This window comes from Abramis brama, assembly GCF_963993115.1.
Source record: "Abramis brama genome assembly, chromosome: 20".
Taxonomy (NCBI): domain Eukaryota; kingdom Metazoa; phylum Chordata; class Actinopteri; order Cypriniformes; family Leuciscidae; genus Abramis; species Abramis brama.
In genome coordinates, this window is record NC_139982.1 from 19,113,672 (window position 1) to 19,129,806 (window position 16,135).

A 16,135-nucleotide genomic window follows, 5' to 3' on the forward strand; every position below is an offset into this window, starting at 1 on the left:
GAAACATATCTGATTTTTACAGTTTTGTTTTTCTTATGTCAGTCCAACTTGTCTTTCACCCTCGATTTAACCAATAATCATAAATTATTTTTTGAATTGTGAATATATTGCTGTACATAGTCTCCCAAATGCTGACTTTTTTTTTAACAGTGATATAATTTAAAGCTAAGTCCGAAGGTCTGATTCCATGTAATAATAATAATTTTGCAATATTGAGACTTTTTGATAGCCATTCATGGCATAGTAAGCTAGACAGTTCGGAACCAAAGAACCAACATACATTGCACTGTCATGATTTAGTTACACTTTTCAAAAGTTATCACAACCATCTTTATCAAATGAAATTATCAGATGTACTTGAACAGGCACAGATAAGTACACCGTAAACTACAAATATGCCTAATGTTTCTGATAGTTTATCACAAGGTTGGGTGATGAGATTGTGATAATACGTAAATCAAAGGTTTCACTTTGACAGGTTGCCGAACATGCTTGTTGATGTTAAAAGGGCATAAAGCTATAAATAGATATGTGACCTGCTTTAGTTACTTCAATTGTGATTATGCAGGTCATTCTAGAACCACAGTTTAGCAGTGCTGATGCATGTAATCACATGGTCAATGTCATAGATACAATAAACACCACTTGTACACTTGTATGTGGCACCAATTAGAAAACAGCCTGAATTCATAGAACAGGCATCAACCCTTTTATTTTTATCTGATAAAAACATGTTTTTGTCAACAGTTAGAACATTATTTTATTGCACAAACAGCACCAAGACATTCCTTTGGAGGCAAAGTCATTTTGAAGTGTTGCAAAATTCACGTGATGTTAAAAACGCTTAACACACACTTCTAAGTGTGTTTTATCTCATGATGGACAACTAGCGAAACATCTGGTCATGTCAACCTTGTTAATTTCTGAATAAAATTCAAAGTGCTTCCTCCTTAACGTTTACTTTGAGAAGAGACCATGACTACTGACATATGATTCTTCCATACAAATCATATTCTTTGTACATCAAGTAGCTTTTCAGTCCTGGTGGGAAAGGACCCGAGTTTATGAACTTTGGGTCGCCCAGCCTTCGTGGGGTCATCTCTCTCCTGATGACTAGTCTGCATAGGTGTTGCAGTGAACGAGGACTCCCTGGGAATACATCCATGAGAAAACATTATTTTAATTACTGTAAGCTTGAATTTTGTTATCTAATGCTATACATTCATATTTTTGTAAGTGTAGTTTTTAAGTGTCCATGCTAGAACTACTTGTACTACTCACCCAACATTTCTGTAATTTCAGCCCACTCTTTATGCTTCTTTAGAACCATTTTCAGCTTGGAGCAAATGGGAACATGATTGACATAGTCGAGGAGAACCCGCACAGCTCTTGCAGAGAACTGTACTAGCCAAGAGACGCTGATGAAATCGCATAACTACATGTGACAGAAGATAGAGACAGAAGTAAAGATACATACATATAGGCCACATACACAGATGAAAACAAATTTCCATCAGAGGTAAGTTAGCTCAAAATACATCAGCTCTGTTCCAAAACCTAGTGAATTACCTTGTTACTCTACTGCTTATTGTTAATTTCCCAAATAATCTGTAGTAGTATAAAAATACAAATATTGGAAAATATTTGGAATGCCTTATAGAAATCAGCTCGTAAAAGTGTGCAGGAGATTTAACTCACAATTGATTTCAATAGTTTGCAATTAGCATGTTGCTAAGCTAATGTCACAATCTTAAGTAGCATATATTGTGTGAAAATAGTTTAATTCGATTTTTAAGTATTCAATGACTATACACTTACAAAAAACACTTTTTGTCCACCATCTTGGGTTGATTTGAACTTTTACTTTAGAAACAAGCGTTTGGAGTGCACATACATTGGCAACTTGCTAGGTTTTTGGAACATTAGTGATGAACTTACTGGAATCTTCTCACTGGTGTGTTCTGAGGAGTGACCCCATGTTGTATCATGAGGACAACAGAAGCATTTTTCTGCATCATAACCAGCATTTAACAGCATTCGCATCATCATCTCATCCCTCAGGCAGTATTGTAAGGCAGTTGGAAACACTGTGTCATTGATCTCTGTGAAGTAACAGTTCACATCTGCTTGGCTGGCTAGGAGAATCCTGACAATCTCGTACCTCCCAGCTCTTACCGCCACTAGGAGGCAGCGCAGAGGATCCAGGTCCGTTTTGGCTCCAGCATTTAACAGCAACTGGGTGCCGGTCACATCTCCATTGGAGACAGCAAAGTACAAGGCGGTCTTTCTCATGTCCCCATAGTTATCAGAAATATGCGTATCTAGTAGAGCATTGACGTCGAAACCTTTGTCCACCAGGAGCTCCAGACATCGGACATAGCCTCCATCTGCAGCTGCATGAATTGGGCTCTGGCCTGAGAGATGGAGTGCTCTCTTTGTGGTTACTGGGATTAACATTCTCAAGGCACTGGAAAGAGATTGTACAACTAGATTTTAACATTTTCCTGGAAAATTAGAATGGTGGGACAGTTACTCATCAACATTTAATACATAGGGTTAGCGCAGCGGTTCTCATTTCTGGCCCTTGAGATCCACTTTCTTGCAGAGCTTAACCCAACCCTAATTGAACACACCTGAACAAGCTAATCAAGGTCTTCAGGATTACTAGAAAGTTACAGGCAGGTGAGTTTGATCAGGGTCGGAGCTAAACTCTACAGGAAAGTTGACCTTGAGGGCCAGAGTTGAGAACCACTGGGTTAGGGGTTTATTTAAAACCTCTAGTGGTAAGCAGTAGTGTATACAGTAAAATGCATTGAACTCTGATTAGATTTGCTGTCTCCAGACAAATCATTCAATGCTAGACCTGTCTCTAGACGGCTTCTAGTTCCAAAGTACAATGTAACCTTAGCTAGAGATCAAGGGTTACAAAATTAGCAAAGGAGTAGCATATTTCTTTGATCTTACAGGTAATGCCCTTTGTATGCTGCACGGTGGATGGGAAGCTGCAAGGAAAGACTAGCGACATTAGGATCGGCCCCATGTTGAAGTAAAAGCTCAATGCAGTCAGGATTCCCAGAACCAGCAGCGTCAAATAGCACACTGTCTCCATTTGGTGCCTGAACATTTACATCTCCACCTGGTGGTGTGGAGGACATCATTCTGTTAGTTTACTGGTTTGTTATATGTATAATGTTGTAACTGCATTTTTCCTTTGTGAATATCTAGTAACAACCTCTGTTTTTTCTTAGAAATACCAGTATTACCATAGTGGATAAGGATGTCCAGCGCTTCTGCTTGTGCGTACTCTGCGGCAATCCCCATGGGCGTCACTCCATTCTCGTCTGTCTCCGAGACGTTTCCTCCATGTTGCAGCAGGAGCGCAAGTATGTCGGTACAGCCCACCTTGGCTGCCTCATGAATGGCCGTCCACTTTTTAGGGCAGGCTTGGTTCACCAATGCTCCTCGTGATATAAGTGTAAAGGCGATTTCAAATGAGTCTGTTCTTACAGCTCCAAAACAAAACAGGAACTTATTACAAATGCACTAAAGACACTATAGAAATTGCGAATAAGAACCTACCTAATAATAAAGGAGATTCATTTTTGCTGTTGATCCTATTAGGTGAAGCTCCATGCTCAAGCAGAGTCCTAACAATCTCCACCAGCCCAGCTTGAATTGCCAATATCAGTGGTGTCTCTCCATCTGTGGTTTCCTCCTCCAAACTCAACCTGTAAGAAGCTTTTCAACCAAACCACTGAGTATATTATTAATATATCTGAATTAAAACTTGAACTTGAAACAGTCTTTTTTGTTAATTCAGTAACGCCACTATCATTGTCAGTGAGTTGCTGAATCATTCACTTAATTGATTTGTTAAAAAAATATTATTCATTCAGGAACGAAACAAGTGACTTATGAGTGAGTCATTGAATCATTTACTCAACCAATTCAGGCTACGTCAAAACTAACACATCTTTTACTTCTAGGTTTTGCCTTCCATCCACACTGATTCAGCATTTTTGGCCTGCTAAAACTGAGCTTTTTGTAGATGCTCTCCCAAGTGTATACATTTTGGCTGCATTTACATTGCATGGTTCAAGTGACCCAATTCCGATTCTAATGTGGCACAGATCGGATATGACCTGTGAACATGTAAGCAGTAAAAAAGCACATGGATTCAGATATTCTCCGGTCAGTTTCAGTCCTAATTCATATGTGGAAATAAATCTGATATGAATCAGATACGTGCTTTTACGTCTGCCATGTAAGCGGACCGATCGGATATTCCCAAGTCAATGCGACACAAACACAAAAATGTGTCTATTTAGTAAATTGAGTAGTGTCATTTTTTAATATATCTGTCTGATTGACTGCATTTTTATTTTGATAATGAACAGGCTGCGATGTCCAGTTAGCAATGCTAGAATTTATGTGTGTGGGCGTAAGACGCCGGCGCGATCACTTGCCTACTTATAACAGCTACAATTTAAAATACTCATCATTTATGGTCATACTAATTGGAAACTCTAAAGGATTTACTTTCATTTGTGTAAATAATCATTTCTAATTTATTTTAACATGGCATTTAACATCTTGTCGGTTACCAGTTAATGATCAGTTAACGGGCGTCGGTAAAAAAAAGAAGAAAAAAAAGAACATCTACCTTGGGTTGTTTCACCAAGTGTAGTGTAAATTCAGATATTAGATATGGGTCACTTTTAAAAGACGTAAGCTGGTCGCCAAAAAAAATTAGATATAGTCAGCAAATCGGAATTGGGAATCAAGACCTGTTGTGTAAATGTGGCCTTAGTGTGAACTGTGAAAATTGAGATATCTGAAAACGATAATGCATGTTTAGTCATATGACACAAATTGTTCCAATAGAAAGCCATGTTCATACCGGTATGTTCCTGCTGTGTGTTGTTCACTTTCATAGTGTTCCTAAAGATAAATATTACTTCGTATGAATCTTCATATTATGTTCCTGCAAAGATGAATTTACTCACAAAATTTATTTTACTTTCTGTAAACATTTATAGAGGTGTTTTAGACAGTACATGGAATGGCGATTGAGTGCGACCTGGACGCACCAGTAAATGGTGGGATATTTTGCTAATAAAATGATTGTGCTAGAATAATAACGTGAGAACTTTATTATGCCTGGTCTCTCGGTATCATCTCATTGAGCTTTTATTACGTCGTACGCATACGCAGTAAGATTATTTTAGCGTTTTCCAGTGTTTCAGTGTGGACGAGAAACCTTTGGAATATGCTTGAAAACGCCAGTGTGGACAGAAAGCATTTTAAAAAGAAAATACCATTTTTATTTATCTGAATTAATGTAGACGTATCCTACTGTATGTTTCTCCGATACATGCAATGGTTGATTCTGTGGCTTTGTTTGGAAATATTTTCACTGGCCAGAGTAACTTGCGATATTGTGTCTAAAATTTACTTAAAGTTTTTTTTTTTTCTTGTTTATTGAAATGTATAAAAGTTGAAAACTACAGGAGTGGACTTTCTACTCTAGCTCACCATAAAGTACCATCTCCAGCACCTGCACAGACTGCTGGACAGCAGCCCTATGAATTGGGTACCACCCCTTGGTATCCATCTCAGTGAATGCAGCAGGATAATCGGACAGCTCCTGCAGAGCAAAGAGATCTCCTGTGGGGCCAGACGAAATGACCTTGCACTTAGCAACGTAGCTAATTATAATTCACCCAAATAAAATGTACTTTTTAATATGTATTTTCCATTCAACCTAATTGAATTACAGCAAGCATAAATTCTGGAGGGCAATTTCACCTCGGAATATTGCATCCAAGATCTTTTGATGTTCCACACTGGATTTGTGTGCAGGATAGAAAAAGTAGTTTGTAATAACATTTTCTAAGGTATTTGCTTTTATTTCAAGATTCCAAAAGGCAACTTCTTATGTGAACATCACACCTTCCGAGGGAGGCAATGTCTTTCCACGATTCCTGAATGCTCAGTTGGATTGCAGCATTGAGAAGCTCATCTTCCTCATCTGATCCATCCATTGTCCTGGAGGTAAATAAAAGCTTTTATGCAAACACGTGCAGAGTTATATAATGTTTTTACTTGTATTGTTCTGGTTATGTGTTAAAAGTCATCTTTTATGTCAGTATATTGTTTTAACCAAAAAGAAATTCTCAGAATGCTTTCATATGACACTTTAGCCATATAATAGAAAGGTTGAAGTGACCAGTCAGTTTCCAGAAAGACGCTTCTGCTGTAGTTAAAAGGAATTCAATTCGTCTGCCTTTTTCAAGGGAGTTGATTTCACAGAAACATTTACATTTTTACTTCTCACAGGAGGACTTCAACATTTATACACAGCTAGAAACGAACTTTGCGTTTGTTTCAAAGAAATGCTGAACTAGGGCATGCACAACCGACACTTCGTCCACCACTTCCAATCAATCATTCACGCTTCACCGAACAGTAAACAAAGGCTCTAATCTCACCTTATGAAATACAGTTCCTGTGAAATCACGCGTCTCGCACTGCTGTGCCAGTACTTCAGCAGCACCCAATCTGAACTTGAGAGCCCCCCTTTCCAGGCCCAAAACAGCAACAGACATGCATCTAAATTTGGCGTTCACCTGCTCTGGTCTTTGCCATGCACACAGTTAAAGTCAAATGACCACATGGTCACTTGATATTTTTTTTTTTTATGTGCATTAAAATATTTTTAAAAACAGGTGCAAATAAGCACCTGTAATTTGATTTAATGGCTGAAATTAATAATTTACGAATTACCTTTTTTTATTTTAATACACCAAATGCCAATTATGGCAATTCAACTGCTTTTCAACTTCTGCATACAGCCTTCAGGCAATTTTTACAGCCTTCTGTAAATGTAATTGACCCGTACAGAGTGCAGCTACTGATACAGTATATTGTATACAGTGCAGGCATAACTTTGCAGCTGGGGAAATCCCAGAGTCACTACATTGTAACCACCATGTGTTCAATGAATAACTAGAGAAGGAATCTTGGAAAGTCTTGTACAGTGGCTTGAAGAAACCTTGAACAAAAATTCTTCAAATTGTCTTAATGTTTAATCTTTTACAGGCCTTGGGAAATGTTTTAGTTTTCGGTGTACATGGAATGAATAAAGGACTAAAAACTGGACTTTATGAGGTTGTATTATGAAAGAATAACTACGAATGTGAACATAAATATAAATGAGAGTTTACAAATTAACAGCATAAAGATGTTTATAAACAGATAGCCTCATGAAATTAGAAGATTGGTGATTATGACTGTATGGTCTATGAAAAATGGAGGGTTTAAAGAAAAATTAGAGGATAAAAATGGAAAGAGTAGGATGATGGATAATGATAATGATAATGGATGGAAAACAAAAATAGTTTTGTTCTGCCTCAAAAGCCTCTGAGTTTAGCTGCTGAAACAAAGAATAAATGACAGCACAACAGGCTTGATGATAATACACTGGCACTGACGTATGAGTGAAAATACATTTTATTTAATATCCCAGACAGTTGCAAGATCAATCACAAGATATGTAGCATGAATACAATTAACATTATAAAATACTATTTGTGTTTTAAAACCTACTCCATAAATTACTCTCTATGGAAAAGAGGAACTTGATATTCAAATAGTTATTGTGGGAAAAAAAGTTTTATATAACTGACAATGTCAGTTCAGATTCCTTGTACAGCAGGTAATTTCTAATCGGAGGTGGAAAGGAATCCATTATAACGGTATTGCGGAGTCTTTTATCGGTCAATGTTTTTCTGATTTCCAGACGACAGAGGTGCTTCAGGGATCGTGGGTTGTCTGAAACAAATTCAAAAGCTATTAGTCTGCATTCCCCGAGACTAGAAAACCATTGACCTGTTTCTAGAAAAAAAGTGATATACCAGGTACTATCGTCTAACATGCATTTATTCATTTTGCGACTGTGCTGTAAGTTTAAGTTTCTTCATATGACCCAGAATGCGACTTCAATATGTCAAGAAAGACCGGCTAAACTAATAAATGATTAAATGCGAACCCAGTGAACTCACTCAAGATGGTGCATATCTCTGCCCACTCCTCTTGTTTCTCCAGGATACATCTAAGATGTGAGCAGATGGGGACGTGGTTGACGTAGTCCAGCAGGATCAGTACCACTCGTCCAGACAGATCAACCAGGCAGCACAAACTTATGAAGTCACAGAACTGTGATGTAAAGGCAACATAAACAAGTTAAGTTTTGTCTCCCATGAAGCACTGTAAAAGTAATATTAACAATTTAGTATTATACAATAAATGGTACCACTTTACAATAAGGTTCAGTTAGTTAACGAATTTGGCATCATAAACTAAAACTGAACAACATTTTTACAGCATTTATTATTATAGGTTAATGTTTATTTCTAAATTTACTATTATTGATTTGTGAACTCATGTTTATGTTAATTTTAATTTATACTACTTGTATATGTTGAAATTCATATTAGCCTAGATTAATAGATGCCATAAAAGGTTTTTTTCATTGTTATTCTGTGATACCTAATGCATTAACTAATATCAGCATATTAAACCTTTTTATTAAGTATTACTAAATCAGTCAATCAAGTGAAATCATGTTCCAAAACCTAATGGTCTGCAGCCAGAGATTGTTATATTTGACGGAAAGAGACCGAGAGAGCTAAAGCCAGCTGACGCGAGAAAAAGTAACGCTAAAGTAATGTAATGCATAACTTTCCATAAAAAATAACCAAGTAACATAATTAGTTACTTTAAGGCCATATAAAGATATACTTTAAGTGAAATCAAAAATGAACTGGTGAAACATCATAACGAACAAAATCAGACCAAAATGACGTTCGTTTTGGGAGTTTGAAATGGCCCGCCAAAGCGACATTTCTGGAAAATTTAATTCCGGCTGGTAAACGCCTTCAAACAACCGTAATGAGTAGGTGTGTTTTGGAGCTCCACCTTTTTATGACGTGAAATTCTTTTCACCCCTATGCGAATAACGGAAAAGAAACTTCACAGTGAGGGGCCTTTAGGGAGTAACGCAGTATTGTAACGGATTACTTTCAAAAGTAACTTTTCCCAAAACTGGCGATTAGATATCAAGTGAAAGTTGTTAATTTTCAATGAGAGGTGGTGTTTGAGGCAACTTGACTGCTCATGGGAGAAAGGACATTGAAGCTTATTTTGATGTTAGCATGTTAGAGATAATGTAAGATAATGCCGTAATACACTAATAAGCACACAAAATATGTAGCATCTTGGTCCATTGCATTCTGGGATTTCCCTCATGATGCTTTCTAAGGATTTGGCCAAATCAAAGTATCTTAGAAGGCATCATAATTATGCTGCTATTTGGAAAAATTTGGGAGCGCGCTTACAATGTTGTCTGTGTAGGCTTTGGAACAGAACTTTTTCCCAAAATGCTGTTATGTAAGATTTTTAGTCTATAATCAGACCCAAAACTCACAGATATTTTGTCTTCTCCATCACATATGACACAACGTGGTCTATGTGCATGCATGTCCATCCAAGGAAACCCCATGTTGAAATGGTAATCATGGTGACAATGGAAACATTTGTCTACATTATATCCATTATTAAGAAGTAATCGCATCATCTTCTCATCCTTCAGGCAGTACTGTAGAGATGTGGGAAATATTGTGTCACTGATCACTGTGAAGTAACAGTTCACATCCGCCTGCTTAGCCAGGAGCATCTCGACAATCTCATACCTCCCAGCTCTCACTGCCACTAGGAGGCAGTGCAGGGGATCCAGGTCAGGTTTGGCTCCTTTATTCAACAGCATCTCGACGCAAGTCAAATCTCCATTTGAGACGGCAAAGTAAAGGGCGCTCCTACGCCTGTCATTGTAGTTGTCAGAGATGGTTCGGTCGAGAAGAGCGTTCACATCAAAACCTCTGTCAATCAGGAGCTGCAGGCACTGCACATGACCTCCATCTGCAGCTGAGTGTACTGGACTCTGGCCACATTCAATGATAGCTTTCTTGCTCGTCACTGATAGCAGTATTTTTAACACACTGTAAATAGAATTGGTATGATGTAGGTGAGCAGGTTCACATCTGTAGTTCACAAGTTGTTTTGATCACTTTTACTTTGACTGTTAATGGGGGTTTCTTCAATTTCAGGAACTTTTTTCATATCCCTGGGGTTGATTTTAATTAAAACAATACATTAGTTTTATGTTGTCTTTAAATGAAGACATTTAGATTTTCTTTACCCTTCAATCTTAAACTTTGAAAATCCAGCATTAAAATTTTGATTATATATAAATCTTAAAAATATTTCCAAAGACACAAATGTACTTATTTTTTTTAATTATTTACGTACATTTTGAAAAAGTTACAGCATTCTTTTTCCTACGGAGCCCCTAAAGTGACATGGTGATGGTACAAAGATGAGAGTATAAATTATATTTAAATTCTCCCTCAAAAGTTTTGCATTTCCCCACAAAACTTTTGCATTCCCCGAGAAACTGCGATCGCTCAAAACATTTATGGAAATAAAATGAAGTGGGTGGAAAAACTATATTTCAGTTGAAATATAAGTTTACCTCCCATCTCATATTTTTTCATCACCATGTCCCTTTAGGGGCTCCGAGTTTCCCACCACAGCTATAATTTCTTCCCCTAATAAAGTTTTTTTTTTTTTTTTTTTTCTTGCTCATTTACCAAAGCTGGCAGTGAAATATGGGAAATGATGTGCAGAAGAAAAATAAAAAGGAAAATAAGATGAAAAACAAGGTAAATATCACAAAGGAATAGTTTTGTGCATTATTTCCAATCAAACTGTAATTTTGTACATTTTTGTGAAAATATCTAATTGTGTGTATTTATAATACATAAAATGCTAGCTGTAAAATTAGCCTCGACAAATATATCCAAACATAAAAAAAATAAAAAAACAGTACATAATCTGAGATGAGGTGGAAACGACACTGTGGTGAGAATTTTCATTTATTAATAAAAATTAATAAAATTTAAAAAAGAATTCTCAAGTGATGTTAGACATTGTTAGTGTACAAATTAAATAAACTAGTGTTAAAAAGCTAACTAATGTTAAATAAACTAGAGTGAAAAAAAGTCTTTCCACTGGACCAAAAGTGTCAATAGTTGAAGAAGGACCCAGCTACGTTAATGTATTTTAGTGTTTAACTAATTCAAATGATTGTAAACTTACAGGTAGTGGCCCTCGAAGGCCGCACGATGTATAGGAAGATGCTTGGTAAAACTGACCCGGTTCGGTGAGGCTCCATTTTCAAGCAGAAGGTTCACACAGTAAGGGTTTCCAGAACCAGCTGCATCCATCAACACACTTTCACCCTTAAAGGACTGTGCATTCACGTCAGCTCCTTGTCAAGATGGATGGATTAAAACTAATTAAACAATACCGTGGTTAATCTTTATCTCATTTGTGAGATAAAAGTTTCTTACCTAATTCAATGAGCACTTGAATGACTTCTAGATTGGCGTACTCTGCTGCTACACCCAGTGGAGTCACTCCATTAACATCCCTCACTGACACTTGGCCACCTTGTCTCATCAGCAACATTAAGATGTCAATGCAGCCCACTCGTGCTGCTTCATGCAGTGCCGTCCACCTCTTCGAACAAACCTGATCCACTACAGCTCCATGTGTGGTGAGAGCATACACCATTTTATAAGATCGGACTCTTACCGCTAGGACAAAATAAAGAAGATTATTATAGTTGTTATGGAAAGTACAAGTAGATACCATCAACAGGGCAACTAAATCAACAGTGAAGTTGTGCTTCACCCAGCAGAAGTGGAGACTCCTTTTTGCTGTTGAGGTTGTGTGGTAGTGCCCCATGTTCAAGAAGGATCCTGACGTTCTCCTCCAGTCCAGATTGAACGGCTAAAGTCAAGGCGGTCTCTCCATTCCAACCTTTTTCCTCCATGTCAGGCTGGCTGGAGACTGTGGATTGAATGATCATCAAAACCAAATCTAGAGTATATGGCCATTTTCACACAGCGACAGAATACGGTTGTCAGTTTTGTATTTAAGTCCTTAAAGGAATAGTTCACCCAAACATGTAAATTATCCAATAATTTACTCACCCTCAAGCCATCCTAGGTGTATATGACATTCTTATTTCAGCCAAACACAAAGTTGTATTAAAAAGATATCCAAAGCTTTATAATGGGAGTGACTAGTTAACTGAGATTTTGAAGCCCAAATAAGCGCATCCATCCATCATAAAAATAATCCATACAGCTCCAGGGGGTTGTGCAATGTGTTTTTGTAAGAAAAATATCCATATTCATAACTTTATAAACTATAATCGCTAGCTTCTGGTAACAGCTGTACACGAGTCTAGTTCTGGCGGAAGAGTGACCTCTATCCAGAAGCTTAGAGGATAGAGCAAAACAAGAAGTCTAAAATGAGAATTTTTAAAGAGAAATGTCAGAGGAGCTTGAGTTTGTTGCCCAGCCCTATTTGTTTGAACCGCGAGAGGCTCTCGCCTAATCTTAAGTTACGCCTACGTCCTATGTCATATTACCGGCCATTACCGCAAGCTAGTGATTACAGTTAATAAAGTTATAATTATGGATATTCTTTTAACAAAGAAGGCCTTTATTAACCCTCTGGAACCATATGGATTACTTTTATAATGGATAGATCTGTTTTTTGGGCTTAAAAAATGGTACAATTCACTCCCATTATAGAGCTTGGAAGAGTCAGGATATGTTTTAATATTACTGGCTGAAAGAAGAAAGTCATATACACCTAGGATGGCTTGTGGGCTTGAGATAATTCGAATTTTTGGGTGAACTAACAGTTCACACAGTTATTTATGGGAGTGACAACCAAATTCTATAACCGAATTCACACCTGAACACAACTCACAAACACATTCTTGGAAAACCCTCGCTTGTGTGAACGGAACCGGTCTGGACTAGTTGTCTGTTGTGTCTTACAGTGCGAGAGAGCCATTCTGCGCTGCACAAACATGTCTACCCTGTGTTACGGGTTTTCATATGTGGTTTCGGTAACTTACAGCGATGGAGATATGAGCTGTGTCAAGTCAAGTCAAGTCAAGTATATTTATATAGCGCTTTTCACAATACAGATTGCATCAAAGCAGCTTCACAGCATTAAACCAAATTAACACAACAAGGTTTGTTTCTAGTGTAAATTTATTGATTGATAAAATTAAATATCCCCAAAATATCCCCAACTGAGCATGCCAAAGGCAACAGTGGCAAGGAACCGAAAACTCCCATCAAGTGACCTAATGGTGTCCTAAAACTCCATCAGGTTACCTAATGGAGAAAAAAAACCTTGGGAGAACCCAGGCTCAGTCGGGGGCCAGTTCTCCTCTGGCATTTATGAACTAGAGGCCAGATTGTAGTTTGAACAGTAAGATTTAAAATGTTATATGAATGCCTGGCCGAAAAGATGCGTCTTTAATCTAGTTTTAAACTGGGAGAGCGAGTCTGAGCAACGAACAGTATCAGGAAGGCTATTCCAGAGTTTTGGAGCTAAATGTGAAAATGCTCTCCCTCCTTTGGTGGATCTGGATATCCTAGGTATGACCAAAAGCCTTGAATTTATTTTATCTTAAAGAGCGCGATGGATTATAGGGCGATAGAAGATCCGTTAAATAGACTGGAGCTAAGCCGTTTAGGGCTTTATAAGTCAGTAGCAATACCTTGTAATTAATATGGAACTTTATAGGTAACCAATGCAGTGATGATAAAATCGGTGTTATATGATCATATTTTCTTGATCTAGTAAGAACTCTAGCGGCTGCATTTTGGACTAACTGTAGCTTGTTTATTGAGGATGCAGGACAACCAGCTAATACAGCTAATAAAGCTGTGTCATCTGAAGTTTTTAGATTCAGTCACTGTTCTCCACCCGAGCTGCTCCCGTCAGTTTTGTGTTCTACGCGCAACTCTCCACCCATGATATAAAAGCTGTTGTCGGTTAATTTTTCAGTTTTATGGACGTCACCATCTTTGATTATTACTTTGGTCACTTTCGCTATGTTTACTAGTAAGAGAATACAGGCTTGACTCCCGTTGCACATTCACACAGACAGTATTCGAGACGCCACTGTTAGTTGCTGTCTGAACTGGATATTTCGAGACTCATACCTGTAAGTAAATGCGGTTGTCAATCCCAAAAACTGACAGTGTGAACATAGCCTATATGTTAGACACAGTCTCGTTTTCCATCAACTTATCCAACCCTTCTATTTCTACCAGAATTGTCCATCCAGGTCCAGGACTCACCCAGAACTGACTCTAGTACTTTCCCTGATGGTTGCATGCTGGCCCTGTGGAGTGGAAGAAGTCCACTACTGTCCACTTCCCTAAAGGCTGAAGGAAATTGCCTGAGCTCATGGATGACTGCAGTATCACCTTATGATCAGGATAGAAGAAAAGATTATAGACATATTGGCCTTGTTCCACACCAAGATTTCCTTTATCACATGTACAGTGTCAGCTTGATCAATCAACATTTCTGTATATCAATGTGGAAAAATCTCATTGTAGAAATGGAAATGTACCCCCATTTTAGGGATTGGCGATTGGTGAAACTCTCTTGAGAACCTCTAGGCCCCCTTTCAAAAAGGGCAGTTCTATTAGGAACTTATAAGAACTCACAAATTCCTGTAAGAACTCTAAGGAATCATAACACCATCTTATGGGAGAGACATAATAGACAATACACAATAGGACAGGGGTGTTCAATTTGTACTGAATCAATACTGAATACACAATAGGACAGGGGTGAGCATTCCTGCTCCTGGAGGGCTGCTGTCCTGCAGTTTTGCTCCAGGCCTGATTAAACACATTTGAACCAAGGTCATCCAGGGCTGTATCCGAATGCTTAGGCAGCTGACTTGTTGGCTCTCTGCCCTTGGTCTAATAAACTACAACAAAAAAAGAGTGCTCTGCTGATAACTAAGTGGATATTTAATTACTGCAGAATTTTCTAGACAGGAACGTTGGGACAAGTTGGAGCTAAACTCCGTCCAGGGTTGCGTTTCCCAAAAGCATTGATGGCCAACTATGGTTGCAAGTTCCATTGAACTCTATTGGTAATGACTGAACTTGTGATCATTGTTGGCTTTGGGAAACGCACCCCAGGACCAGGATTTGATACCCCTGGATTAGGATATCTGATGCACCTTCAGAAGGGTCCTGAGGTCCTCAAGTTGGTTTTGCAAGTGTTGCAATCTGAGGAAACTCAAGTATCTTTTTAATTTTTATGGGTATGGAACATAAATAAAATATTTCAAGGCATTAATACATTACCTGTTTCGATTGCTACCAGCAGTTTAATATTCTCATCACTGGCTGAGCTTTAAGAAAACAATAATAAGATCTGAGAGGAAGTATTTTGCTATACTTTTTGCTATTTTAACTATTCAGTTTCCTTCAAAGCATGTTGTACATAAAATATATAGAACATACATACCTGTATTCATCTTCATTCATCTTGTCCAACAAAATATATCAAGAAAATGTGTCCCATGAATCAGAGGCTATAACATTAGAGCATCAGTGACTGTTGGAGCTAATCAGAGCTGAATACAACTAAATTAATTATATTTGCAAACACAAACCTTTCATTAAACATAGCTGCAGGCTTACCTTTGTGACTTTCTTGTTCCTAGTGACATGAGCTTTTATATTCAAGCATGACCTGCTTTCATTTGCCAAGTAATGTCATGCAACAAATGCCATGCCATTAGGGACAGTCTGTTTCTATTGTAGTCACTTAGGCAACACACACCTGAATAAAATATTTTCTAGGAAGTGACACATGAGATGATAGGCAACACACACCTGAATAAAATATTTTCTAGGAAGTGACACATGAGATGATTCACTTTTATTTTTTCCCCCTCTATTACTTTTTCAATTAAATCCCCCAAAATAACACAATCCTAATCTAATCTGCACGCTGAAGACTGTTTTTTCATGATTTCAGAGGCATATCACAGGCACGCCAGGGGGCAGGATCATGTCATGTGACATTAAGCTTGATTCACTTCAGTGAAACGATTCATTCGGGCGGTAATTCGGTTCAATGAACTGTTTCCAAAGCGAGTTACTAATAT

General features: G+C 37.9%; 1 protein-coding gene across 1 annotated transcript; it reads right to left on the reverse strand.

Moving 5' to 3' along the window:
- Window positions 1–742: 742 nt before the first annotated feature.
- asb15a (ankyrin repeat and SOCS box containing 15a) lies at window positions 743–15,564 on the reverse strand. Its single transcript, XM_084095212.1, has 20 exons — window positions 15,490–15,564; window positions 15,327–15,373; window positions 14,298–14,426; window positions 11,815–11,973; window positions 11,472–11,717; window positions 11,218–11,389; window positions 9,488–10,058; window positions 8,064–8,217; window positions 7,689–7,833; window positions 7,294–7,301; window positions 6,492–6,579; window positions 5,953–6,048; window positions 5,809–5,846; window positions 5,536–5,667; window positions 3,580–3,738; window positions 3,264–3,509; window positions 2,965–3,136; window positions 1,939–2,467; window positions 1,282–1,435; window positions 743–1,149 (listed from the first exon to the last, which is right to left on the reverse strand). The coding sequence occupies exons 1-20, from the start codon at window positions 15,507–15,509 to the stop codon at window positions 980–982; spliced, it is 3,435 nt and encodes a 1,144-aa protein (XP_083951338.1). The 5' UTR covers window positions 15,510–15,564; the 3' UTR covers window positions 743–979.
- Window positions 15,565–16,135: the final 571 nt, after the last annotated feature.